Below are 13608 nucleotides of genomic sequence, written 5' to 3' on the forward strand. Positions count from 1 at the left end.
TTGTGAGGTGCGAAAATAAACTTAAAAGTAGAAATGAAACCCCTCTTAATCGTGCAGCCGGGTAGCTCCATTTTAGCTCTATCAATATAAGCTCTGTTCTTTGCGCCTGGCAGTCAGCAAAATAAAAGCACACAGAGAAGAGGCAAACAATTAAAGTTCTATTTCATTTATATAAAAGAAACCAGAGCAGGTGATAAAAAATAACAAGGTATATATAGGCGATTTTCAATGTTTTATTAAATGGTGTAAGTTACAGAGAAGTGACAGTCTCCCATAAATTACTTGTTAAAACATTGCTAAACCTTCTGTAGGTAATCTCAAGACCTTTGCAATAATGTTGCTCACAGTTTGTCATTTGCCAGAAGTCAAAGTTGTTCGTCGTCAAATTACAAGTATAAAGAAACGGTTCTTAAATGCATCATAACTTGCACTGTGCAGTGATAGAGTCCCCTTGCCGCCCCCAGGTGGCAGGCTTATGGTATTACATGAAATGACCTACACCACATCATACTTCTGTATATAGCCTGTTAGCAATTGATTGTATTGACAATGTTTTGTGCACACACGGCATTCTATGCGGTGCAGAATTTTCACAGAAAATAACATTATCTGGGCTCTGTAACAATGCACAGAACTATTACCCCTCTCTACTCAGATTTATCCAGAGCCTAAAAGACACAGATTGATGAGGACAAGAGAAGCAATCACACCATTAAAAACTATTTATAGAAACTTAAATACATGGACGTGTGGCATCTCAAGACGAGGAAGGCTTCACGACGAATAGCTTTCTCTGCAGATGGTACAATTATATATAAAAAAAAAAAAGTCTCAAAAGGTATTCTTTATCTTGGCTGCCACAAGGATGAGAATCTCGCCAATCTTTTGCTGCCAGTTTTCTATATCCTTTGATTCTTTGCACCAGAGTTCCCCGTGACGCGGTTCTGCGTTTTCACACCTTTTTTTGATTTCCTCCTGCTGTTCCTAAATGGGTGAATAGACATGTGATGGATTACGGCTAACAGACCAGACTTGGAAATCATTTTAAAAATGGTGCAATCACTCAGAAACTTGACATGCCACTCCAAATTAAGCTAAAGAAGTTTCCCCTACCCCAATATATTAAAAAAAAAATTATAATAATATACAACTGTGTTTTTTTTTTTATAGATTATCTTAATAGCAATGTACAGATCATAAACATTCCAATGGTAGTCTACAAAAAAATAAAATAACCCCACACACTACTTTTAAAGAAGTCAAATGAATGAAAATAAATTCAGTATCCTCTACCTCTGTTCCGTGCTGCAGTTCGAACTTGTAGAAGGTTGCCCAGGCATCTCCGAGATCAGAATCAATCTTTACAGTTCGGTGAAACCATTCCCGTGCCTTCGTAATTTTACGCTCACTCCAAAAAAGTCTATGTGGAAAAAAATAGGTTAGGCTAGACTAAAAATTCTGATGGGCTACACCTTCCATGGTGCTCTGTTACACATGCTGACCACTCATCACAACAATTTCGTTTGAGGATAAAAATTACCATTAAGACAAAGACTGCCTAAATACAAATAATATCAGACTAACCAATACAGCTAAATGATAAGCCTGTGCAAGGCATGTGCTCTGGGCAATTGCTGCCTCTAAAGTAAAGTTTCACAGAGCTAAACAAACCAGGAAGTAACAGGACCACTTATCTGATTGACAGTAGGAGGGGTGTAACAAGGTTAATTTATGAAGTGCCCTCAGTCCTTCCAATTTCAAGAAGTTTCCTAGAGGTATGTATGCATTTACACTATAAATTGTTGTGAAATAGAAACCAGCTAAAATAGCCAAAGCTGCAGCAGAGATTAATAGATTTCCCAACTCTGATGTTTAGAGCTGAATTTTGGAGTTTAGTAAATAAGCCCTATGGAGCATTCCAACAATAAATGAGTCCATTTAGAGCAGGGGTGGGGGACCTTCGGCCCTCCAGATGTTTTGGGCTACATCTCCCTTGATGCTTTGCAACCATTATGGCTGTAAGAGCATTATGGGAAATGTAGTCCAAAACATCTGGAGGGCTGCAGGTTTCCCACCCCTGATTTAGAGGAACACTGTGTCGACTCAAATCTTACACCACTGTAAAGAAATCAGCTGCTGAAAGTCCTGAAAAGCTAATTAAACATGGTGAACAGTTTCTGTGTAAACTTACTTGGCCACAGCCAGCAATACGTGTGGGTCGTGTTCACACTTTTTCAGGGCGTCCACACTCTTTGTCTTCCGTTGTGGCCTCGCCTCCAGAAACACTGCTTCGGCCCAGAGGATACCTGAACAAAGTAAATTGAGAGATAGGACGATTATCTCTGGAATGTTACTCAGCCAGAACTGGACACATTTTGCAGACCAGAGAGTGGCCAACCGGTAGCTCCCCTAATGACTGGCAAAGCATCATCAAAGCATAATGGCAATTATAGTTCTGCAACAGTCTTAAAGGCCGGCAAGTGTTTACTTGGCTGGCCAGGTGGACTCGACCAATCTGAGCAAGTGACAAAACCCATTGTCACTCAGATCTTTATATCAAATACTCCACTCACCTGAGTTGGGGCACTCCTGCAGAGCTTTAGCCATTAACGTGTTAGCGATGTTCTTCAGTCCAGCTCTGAATTCCAGACGCACAGACTCCAACCTGAAAACCAATGGTTTCATAACAAATTTAGTGGTGATAAAAATCACAATACCCATGAATTAATTGAAAGATAAGTAACTAAAGAGTTAAATATGGCAGGGGGTGGAGGGCAGAGGCAAAAAGATTTTGGGAAGGGAGAACAGAACACTCACCACAGCTCAGCGGTTTTGGGGTTTTTCAGACGAGATTTCTCCAAGATGGCTCTGGCCCTTGTTAGTTGCCCCACCTTTTCCTCCAGTCTGGATAACAGTAGCCACAGTGGGGTAGAATGGGGGCATTTCTTCAGCTGTTCCAAGGAAATAAGACTGATTAGAGATGAAGCAATTTCAATGCTCAACAAGAGAAACCTTACAGGATTGCGAACAAGGAAAGATGCACAAAAGCAGGGGAATATATATAAAAGTGATGGTAAGATGGCACTTCAAGTGATAGCACCAGTACTTCCTCAGTATCAGGAGCAGTTTGACTTTTTCTCTATACCACTGGTTTTACACAGTGACCTACCACCATCTAGAGAATCTGTTTTTTAAAATATTCTTCATGACATACTTAAAATATACAAGGAAAAGATAAGACATGCCAGTAGTGGTAATTGCAATTAGATACTCTCAAAAAAAAAATAATGAAGGGGGGGAGGGGAGGGGAAGAGTACAGAAGGTGCGTAGTCTTACCCCCTGATTATAAGCCTCCCGTGCATTTTCAATAAGTTCCTGCTGCTCTTCAATTTGTCCCTTCATCATCCAGAGCTTGGGGAAGTCCTCATAGTGATGTAGCGCCTCTTCACACAACTCCTGGGCTGCCTCGATATTACCCAGAACCCACTCCAGCTTCACGGATTTCATGAACACCTACAGGGCAGAGCAAAGGTTGGAAAGGTGTAGGCAGGTGGCTATAGTAACAGCAAAGTCAAAAGAGTCTCACAGGAATAACCATGCTCCGTACTCATCCTTCCTCCTCCATTGTACATCTTACTGAATGCTGCACTGTCTCCTAATTTCCACCCGCATTTTGTACTGAAGTGCGCCGCACTCTCTCCCTGCTTTGTATATTTTACTGAGCATTCCTCATTTTCTCCAACTTTAACATCGGAAAGGTTCCTAAATTAACAGATCTATAATGGCTACTTACCCTTGCCGTAGATGCGCTACTTCTTGCCTTAGCCAGCAGCCTTCTCGCTCTCTCGTATTCGTTGTTCTCAGACTCCAGTTTGACGGCAGCCAGCCAGATCTCCTCGCTGTTTGGATTGGCCTGAGTACAAAGACAGGAGAAATCCAGGTTCACACAATAAATCAAACACTGTTATTACATTATGGTTATTATTCCCACTAGCCTAACGATAACGAATGGAGTTGCAGTATATACACACAAAACTTTGAATGTACCATTTGCCATAGTTCCCTGTAGGGTTCCTTTAAAGTAGGGGTATTTTAAGTATTTTACACAAGACGTAAACTAATATTATTACGATGTTTACAATGAGCAATACATCATCTGGTTGTTTAGTTGCTGTGCAATTGCGCACAGCACACTGACCATTCGAATTGCACAGTAATGAGACGTCATGATTAACACTGTGGGTGGATGTGGATGTGCATCCAATCCACGGCAGAGACGCAGATGCACACTTCCGGTTAGTAGAACATCTAGCCTATGAGGGTTATTCACCAACATTAGAACTGTTGGGAATTCAAAGGGAATATAGTAAATGGAAAAATTCTCCAAGCAAGTTATGCCTTCAGTTCCAGTGTATGGTTTCTGCATCAGTCAAGAATGCAAGTGATTTTAATTTTGGGAGAAACTCGAGATCCTCTTACCTGGAAGGCCAATGCAAGAATACTTCTGGCCGCTGGCACATCGCCAGCCAGCCATTTTGACTTGGCTCCCATCAACCACAAAACCTCTGCTTTAGGACAATGGGCAACAGCTCGCTGCAGCAGTGTCTCCAGAGATTCCCTGAGAGTAGAAAGACCCAGTATTTAAAAACAAGTGTAGTACAAGTATATAAAACAAAAGAAAGCAAGAAAAAACAACAACTTTTTTTTTTTTTTTTTTTTTTTTTAATGTGTCTGGAAGGAAATATAAAAACCTCCCCAAACTTAAACAAGCTTAATTAATTATCTTGATGCACAAACAAAAAGGTAAGGCATCAATATTTTGTTCATAGTTCTCCCCACTTGCAGAATCTTTTTACAATCCATCACATACCTAGTTCCATGGTTCTTCTCAAAATAGGCAGCCCGGAGCCAGACACTTTTTTTGCTGGGAAAGACTTGTAGAGCGTGGGCATAAATGGCACGTGCGCACTCTAGAGCGCCGTGGGAGACACACTGCAAGATAAAAGGAAAGACCATGTAAAAATTGTCAGACACATACTGCATCTAATTCTCGGGCCAAACTCTAATTTATGGGTTTTTATTCATCAGTCATACCCAAAAGACCAGTCTAAAACACATTTCCCAACCCTTTAAAAATCATCACAACTCTACATAAATTGCTAAAGAAATGGTGCATAGGGCACCCTCTGCACTTGGAGCTCTGAAAGCGACTTAGAACTGCAGAGATTCTAAAAATAGCTGGAAACTAAATTTGCCTCTCGGCACTGTCAACCAGTACTCATATAGTCCACAACGTGGACTGAGACAGAGATAGCAACCAGGCAATGTTAAAACTGATAAAAGTATACAGACCAGTTCAACTGATATGCATAGCAGAACTGCACTTGGGATAAATTGCCTAACCCATTAATACCTGTTGGACACAGATTTATTGGACAAGGAGAGAACGACCTGCATATAACTACAGGTACACCCAGGAAACAGAGCATCAAGGGAAAGTTTGAAGTTCTTTTTTAACCCCACATTTTCCCTTTAAAAAGTTCGAGCCCACCAACAGCAGGAGGAAACCAGTCCACGCATACTCACACTTTCTGAATCTTCCATCCACGTATGTTTTCGATCCTCTTCTTCGATTCCAATGCCAATGACGGCTCTGATCACAGCATGACACGTCACCACGCTTCCTGCCTTATCACACTCTTCTGCATCCTGCACATAAAGAAAGACGAAATACAACATATAACATTTGCATAGAACAAGCTGCTCTTTTTGTGAATCATGCTCTGTGCAATGACTCTAACCCACCCACCACGTGACTCAGAAATCATTAGACTGGAAACTACATGGTTTAAATGATTTGGGCTTTAAAAAGAAAACTCAGATACTGCTTAGATAAAGCATTACTTGACTGCATTCATGGTCCATCTATATTTAGTGTAAGGGGGGGGGAATAGACACCCAGATATTAACCAGTGCAACAGACTGGGGGATATGATAGAAACATTTAAATACATAAAGGGAATCAACACAGTAAAGGAGGAGACTATATTTAAAAGAAGAAAAACTACCACAACAAAAGGACATAGTCTTAAATTAGAGGTGCAAAGGTTTAAAAATAATACCAGGAAGTATTACTTTACTGAGAGGGTAGTGGATGCATGGAATAGCCTTCCAGCTGAAGTGGTAGAGGTTAACACAGTGAGGGAGTTTAAGCATGCGTGTGATAGGCATAAAGGCTATCCTAACTATAAGATAAGGCCAGGGACTAATGAGAGTATTTCAAAAATTGGACAGACTAGATGGGCGGAATGGTTCTTATCTGCCGTCACATTCTGTTCCTACATTGATAAGAGTTGCAGTCCTACAACATTTAGGAAACCAGTGTTTGACAACCCTGCTATAACCTGACATCCATCTCCATTATACAGATACTGTGTCTCTGTTTAAACTCAAATAAATAATCTGATGCCATTAACAAAGCTTCAGGATGTCTTCCTGCAGGACTTCCAGGTGAGATCGTCTCTGCAGATCCTCCCAATGGCTCACCCGCTCTACTTTGCATTTATTGGCCACTGCATACAACCCTCCGAAACTAGCGGTCATCCACTCACAAGTGCATGACAACTCTAACTGTATTTGTTTTTCCCACAACTCAAACTAAATACAACCAAGCTCCTCTACAAGATGTTCTACAAATAAACTGAGAAAGAAGGCCATTCAAGGGATGTCGCACTCACCTGTATCCACTGCTCGCGGTTTATTTCCACCCCGTTGGCTCTCAAAGAAGTAATGGCTCTGTCAACGATCTTCTCCACCATCTGTGTGTTTCCATTGGCTTCCTCCAGCTTGGCAGCTGTGATCCAGATGTGTCTGTCTGTGGGGATGTTTTCTCGCGCTTTATTCAGGACTTTTCTGGCATTTTCATAGGTCTCCAGCCTAGCCAGGGCTAGCCACAGCTAATAAATAAAACGGCAACGTTTCAGATCTCTGTATGAAACAGTCACGACAGACTGCTAACATAATGGTTTTATACTCTACAAACAGATATCTAAAGATTTTGCTAAAGATTTACACACAAGATATTTAAACTCAGATATTAATTAAAATAGTTTTACAGCTGTCATTATTTGACACGGTGCAATATTACATTATTAGCTTCTGGGTAATGCTCTGCCACACACCATTAATAAGTTTTTACGGTTTTCTAATATTTTCCTCCACCTAGTACTCACCTCCACACTGGTTGGACAGCACTCCACAGCACGACTCAACATGATCCTGGCATCCTCTGGCTCCTCCAACTCCACGGCTGCCTTCCACAAGCGCACAGAGTTTGGAACATGCTCCAGAGCTGCCAAAAGGGAGAAGAGTTCATTTAACATTTATTCTTATCCGTAGCCTGCTATATATTGTGAAATGTCATCACCATGGAAGAACAGTTTCCCCCGTACAAAGGTTAGCAATGGGATACAGGTATCGATAAATTTGTTCACAACAGCTACTCTAGTCCCCAGTGATGGCACAATTTGTGATGTCAGGATCACTCAATGTACAGCTCTCTGTACTACTATAGGAGGTTTACCTTTCCGGAGGACTCGTTTCTTAGCTCTGAGATCTGTCTCCAGCTCTGCTGCACGGATGTAAATCCGGACAGACTGTGGGAGGTGACGAACAGCTTGAGCGACCACAGCTTTTGCAGTGTCCCCTGGCTGCAGGCGGGCAGCTTCCAGCCACACATCTTCACTCTACAAGACAAAGCAGACATTGACATGTATTTTAAAGGACTTTAGAAATGCAGGAAGGAATAAAAGAAAGGGGGGGTGGGGGGGAAACCAACCTAAATAAGATAATATATACATATATTACTATAACAGCATAGTATGCTAAATGAGTTCTCTAGGACTTTATTAGCAATGGCACTGAAAGAGCAAGTCCGCATTCTGTACTCCTTACCTTGGGACACATCTCTGTGCCTTTCATAATGAGATTTCGGGCCACCTGCAGCTTGCCAGTAACTTCCTCAAGACGAGCGGACGCGATCCAGGCAGGAGGATGATGGGGGTTCGTTTCTCGCACAGACTTCAATAGCAAACGAGCTTTCTTAATATCACTATTAAGAATGAGATACAATGAGAGAGAATTCGAATTTAGAATGATTGTGGTTTGAAGTTACCTTTTTAAGCTATATGCTGAACTAAAAGTTGAGACGAGACACAAACTTAGATAGGACATCGACAACTGAGATTGGAACGGTGGAGTTAGTGATATCAGCTTATTTGTTAAAATTGTAGTCGAGAACTGAGAAAGGCATTTTAAAGGGTGGGAGGGAGAGAGAAGAGCGGAGAGAAAAAAAACAAAAAACTCACTTTATGTCTCCTCCATGTGTTGGGATCATAGAGTTCAGATCTGTCAGGTATCCTTTAGGGTCAACCACTGTCTGGCCGCTCACAGAGTCAGAAACCTAAGCAGATAATCAAATTAGCAACTATAGCCTAAATATCATATCTAAAGGAAAATTACAACAGCAAAGTATAGAATTGCAGTATATATCTTTAAACATTATGGAAGTTGAGGATACTTTTTGATTCTTGACTTTCAGCCTCACCTGACTCAGTCTCATGTCCATCAATGTGTTTCTAGCCTGTCCAATCTTCCTCATGTCCAGTTCGCCACTGCCAGGAGTCATCAAGCCAGGAGTCATTCCTCCAGGGTATGGGGAATTGAGTCCTCCAGGAAATGGGGAGTTCAAACCTCCAAATTGCTATAAATAAAAGTGTAAAGTAGATCTATTAGTGTTAAATATAAGGCCGGAATCTAGACCACTAATTAGGGGAATAAAAAAAATCCCAGAGAGAACAATCTTCATTATAATTACACGAAACCGCGTGATGAGAATGCTGTATGACCCCAATTTAGTAAAAACACATTATATTGTGAACATTTTACAGCTGCAACTTCCCACCATTTAAAATGGGTTATTTTTCACCCCAGCTGTAATAGACTTTTTTAAAACGAAAAAAGAAGGATGAGTGAAAAAGGTGCCTGTCCGTATTGTATAAATAAAATAAAAAATTACAACCCATCCCCAGCAGGGCCATCCAACTTGTGACAGCTTGGTGCACACTAAGATATACCCTTACATAGCAAGGGTAATTTAAACATTAATATGAAAACCCTAGCCTATGTGCATTATACTATACTGTGAACATTATCTGCCCTTGTCATGTGCAATAGAAAACAATCTCGCTAACGTACCGCCTGGCGTGGGTCGACACTTGTATGGCTGTCTCCGGTCTGCAAGTGCTTGGCAAAGAAACTGTCTGGAACAGGCGTTAGCTTTTCATGACGTGGGTTTCTCTGGCGTTTATTACGTGCATCACCCACCTCAGGGATGCTCATCCATTCTTCTTCTGTTACTTCGGCCAGTTTCCTCTGACAAACCAAGAATGAGGGTTTCAGTAAAATCACTCACCACCACAGCACTAAAAACCAGCAAACAGATTTGAAATGCTATGCATTTATAACAAAGATGGTGCAAGCTGCAGAGATCAATGCTCAACGTGAGCAGCATCAGAGCAGGGTGCACAATGTATTTATTTCCACTTTAAGATCAGCTTTTACAGTACATTTAAACTGGACCGTCTACATGCACTCATTCTGCCTTTATCCATTCCTCAGTGATTGCGAATTCCGAGGGACTTCTCAATTAAACTCTGTGGCTGCACAAGCCTAACTCTCTTACCTTCAAATCTGAAAACTGCTGCTGGATTTTTGGGCGCTCCATACGATATTTCTCAATTTCTTCTTTCTCTCTCTGCTCTCTAAATAAAACAAATTCACAAATAATCATTTAATTTAAAGCAAAAATAGATTGAGTTGCGACTGATAGATTGAATGCGTCCAATCACCTTCTTTCTTTCCTCCTTTCATCCATTCGCTTATCCAGTGCAGCATATATTGCATCTGCCTCCTCGTCATCTTTCTCGTAAGGGCCACTCGAGAACAAGCTTCCAGCATAACCATTAAACTAGAGACAAGCAATGTTACAATAAAGGTAGAAGAAACATTCATATAACTAAATACTTCAACAAACATTAACCGAGCTAAGGAAATGAGACTAATTTCAGCGAAGCGTCCGTTTCACTTTAAGCTTCTCGTTATAACGTCAGTGTGGATTTTGGTTTATTTTTTTATTCAGTTGTGGATTTTGGTTTATAAGTACCTCATCATAATTGGTGTCATTCAAATCTTCATCATCATCATCCGCCTGATTTTTCTTCATCTGGTCACCAACAGTCCTCTTCCCTGGGGGAGCATGGCGATCATCAACAGGATCGTTTGCATCACGAGCAGGACCAATATCAGAACGGGTGGTGAAACCTGTGGCACTGAACAGTAACATGATATGATTTAACAGAAGTCATCAGGATTTTCTATTTAATTGCCAAGTTCCTCAATAGATGAAAGGGTCAATTCAAGCAAACAGTGCAAAAAGGTCTCCACTCCCTTTCTAAAAGATATACGCCCCTATTGGCACCTCTATCAGCTCAATAACACCACAACAAGATATATGTCCCCCTGTTCCAACACTATTACACACTGAAAGACATCTAACTTTAAAAGGGGTATTTTCACATGCCTGGAAATTACACCACTGAATAAAAAACAAACAAAATATCTCAAATGTGGGTTAACCTTTATATATTAACTGGCCATTTTCTTTTCAATGTACATATAAAAAAAATATGCCTACCATATAACCTGTCAATCTAAATACAGTCAAAATAAATAGTCAAATGTCCATTAGTTAGAAATGGAAACGTTTTCATCTGCAATGCTGTAGGAGCAGTATCTAGGCCCCAATATCACTTCATTAAGACAATGTGATTATATATATTCATGTTATAACAAACCTACAACAACCATTGAACATTCACTGCCCATTTTCACTTTTACGGCTTTTATCAGACAGCCAAAGAATTAGCCTTGGACTGAGGGGTTCAAGCCTCAAATGGGAATAATCCCAGTAGTCGACATGATGGGTAATAGCTATCAAAGATAAAATCCTGTGAAGCACAGGGAATGGAGTTAGCAACAGCCTAATTTTAAGGTTAGCCTTAGGCATGATGCAGATCAGGGTTCCTCTATCTTTTAATATGTTACCCTCTCAAGCCTATTGGAAAATAAATATTTTGTCATAGGGAATTAAACAATCAAAAATACTAAATATAATATTCTCAACGTTCCCTCTTTTTGTATTTCTATATCCCTTTCTAGCTAACTATTTGTATTGGGGGGGGTGGAAATAAAATATTGTTACTGAAATATAAATAAACTTCTGATAAATCCCCCTCCCCAGCCCCACTAATTTCCCATTTTCCTCCTTTATATTATATCTCCCCCCCCCACTTTCCTCCTTTATATTATATCCCCCCCCCCACTTTCCTCCTTTATATTATATCTCCCCCCCCCCACTTTCCTCCTTTATATTATATCTCCCCCCCCACGTTCCTCCTTTATATTATATCTCCCCCCCCCACGTTCCTCCTTTATATTATATCTCCCCCCCCCACGTTCCTCCTTTATATTATATCTCCCCCCCCACTTTCCTCCTTTATATTATATCTCCCCCCCCACTTTCCTCCTTTATATTATATCTCCCCCCCCCCACTTTCCTCCTTTATATTATATCTCCCCCCCCACTTTCCTCCTTTATATTATATCTCCCCCCCCCACTTTCCTCCTTTATATTATATCTCCCCCCCCCACTTTCCTCCTTTATATTATATCTCCCCCCCCACTTTCCTCCTTTATATTATATCTCCCCCCCCACTTTTCTCCTTTATATTATATCTCCCCCCCCACTTTCCTCCTTTATATTATATCTCCCCCCCCACTTTCCTCCTTTATATTATATCTCCCCCCCCACTTTCCTCCTTTATATTATATCTCCCCCCCCCACTTTCCTCCTTTATATTATATCTCCCCCCCCCACTTTCCTCCTTTATATTATATCTCCCCCCCCCACTTTCCTCCTTTATATTATATCTCCCCCCCCCACTTTCCTCCTTTATATTATATCCCCCCCCCCACTTTCCTCCTTTATATTATATCCCCCCCCCCACTTTCCTCCTTTATATTATATCTCCCCCCCCACTTTCCTCCTTTATATTATATCTCCCCCCCCCCCATTTCCTCCTTTATATTATATTCTCCCCCCCCCCATTTCCTCCTTTATATTATATTCTCCCCCCCCCATTTCCTCCTTTATATTATATTCTCCCCCCCATCTCCTCCTTTATATTATATTCTCCCCCCCCCATTTTCCTCCATTATATTCTCCCCCCCATTTTCCTCCTTTATATTATATTCTCCCCCCCCCCATTTCCTCCTTTATATTATATTCTCCCCCCCCCATTTCCTCCTTTATATTATATTCTCCCCCCCCCCATTTCCTCCTTTATATTATATTCTCCCCCCCATTTCCTCCTTTATATTATATTCTCCCCCCATTTCCTCCTTTATATTATATTCTCCCCCCCCCCATTTCCTCCTTTATATTATATTCTCCCCCCCCATTTCCTCCTTTATATTATATTCTCCCCCCCATCTCCTCCTTTATATTATATTCTCCCCCCCCCCATTTTCCTCCTTTATATTATATTCTCCCCCCCCCCATTTTCCTCCTTTATATTATATTCTCCCCCCCCATTTTCCTCCTTTATATTATATTCTCCCCCCCATTTTCCTCCTTTATATTATATTCTCCCCCCCCATTTTCCTCCTTTATATTATATTCGCCCCCCCCCCATTTTCCTCCTTTATATTATATTCGCCCCCCCCCCATTTTCCTCCTTTATATTATATTCGCCCCCCCCCATTTTCCTCCTTTATATTATATTCGCCCCCCCCCCCATTTTCCTCCTTTATATTATATTCTCCCCCCCCCCCATTTTCCTCCTTTATATTATATTCTCCCCCCCCCGCTTTCCTCCTTTATATTATATCCCCCCCCCAATTATATTATATCCCCCCCTCCCCCTCCCCCCATTTTCCTCCTTTAAACCCCCCCCCCCCCCGGAACACCCCCCACTTTCCTCCTTTATATTATACCCCCCACTCCTCTCTTACCCTCTGCCCAGGCCAGGTACATAGCCCAGCGGGGCAGGCATGCCCAGGAACGGCTTCTTCTTCTTGTTCATGGTGCCGGTAATGGCCGCAGTCAGACCTGAGGCTCCCGTGGGGTTCCCGGTACCGGGGCCCCCGGGGCCGCCTCCCGAGGACGAGGAAGCCGCCATGTTCGGAATAACGCAAAATGCAGCACAGATCTGGCACACACACAGCGCACACACTGACAACTTCCGGCGCACAGTAATACGTCACTGGGAGAAAAAGAAAATAATAATAAAAAAATAAAAATTAGCTTCCCAGCCGCCAGGGGGCGCGCGCTGCATCATGGCTCGATTTCAAGATTTGTCGTCGGCTGTGGAGGGTGGCAGCCATTTTGTTGGTTTCATGAGCTACATAAGGAATTTGCATATAAACTTTTTTTTTTTTTTTTTTTTAAATGGACAAAGAGGAACGCTTTAATTTTAGGGGTGTGAGTGG

General features: G+C 41.5%; 1 protein-coding gene across 1 annotated transcript; it reads right to left on the reverse strand.

Annotated features, from left to right (window-relative positions):
• Positions 1–220: 220 nt before the first annotated feature.
• On the reverse strand, positions 221–13358 carry PRPF6 (pre-mRNA processing factor 6). Its single transcript, XM_063459456.1, has 21 exons — positions 13132–13358; positions 10223–10388; positions 9909–10027; positions 9743–9821; positions 9256–9432; positions 8606–8761; positions 8367–8461; positions 7954–8110; positions 7583–7745; positions 7233–7351; positions 6738–6956; positions 5587–5709; positions 4871–4992; positions 4480–4618; positions 3794–3913; positions 3337–3513; positions 2818–2951; positions 2574–2665; positions 2192–2306; positions 1294–1420; positions 221–984 (listed from the first exon to the last, which is right to left on the reverse strand). The coding sequence occupies exons 1-21, from the start codon at positions 13296–13298 to the stop codon at positions 832–834; spliced, it is 2919 nt and encodes a 972-aa protein (XP_063315526.1). The 5' UTR covers positions 13299–13358; the 3' UTR covers positions 221–831.
• Between the last annotated feature and the right edge of the window lie 250 nt (positions 13359–13608).

The sequence above is a fragment of the Pelobates fuscus genome, chromosome 6 (genome assembly GCF_036172605.1).
Source record: "Pelobates fuscus isolate aPelFus1 chromosome 6, aPelFus1.pri, whole genome shotgun sequence".
In the NCBI taxonomy this organism is placed as follows: Eukaryota; Metazoa; Chordata; class Amphibia; order Anura; family Pelobatidae; genus Pelobates; species Pelobates fuscus.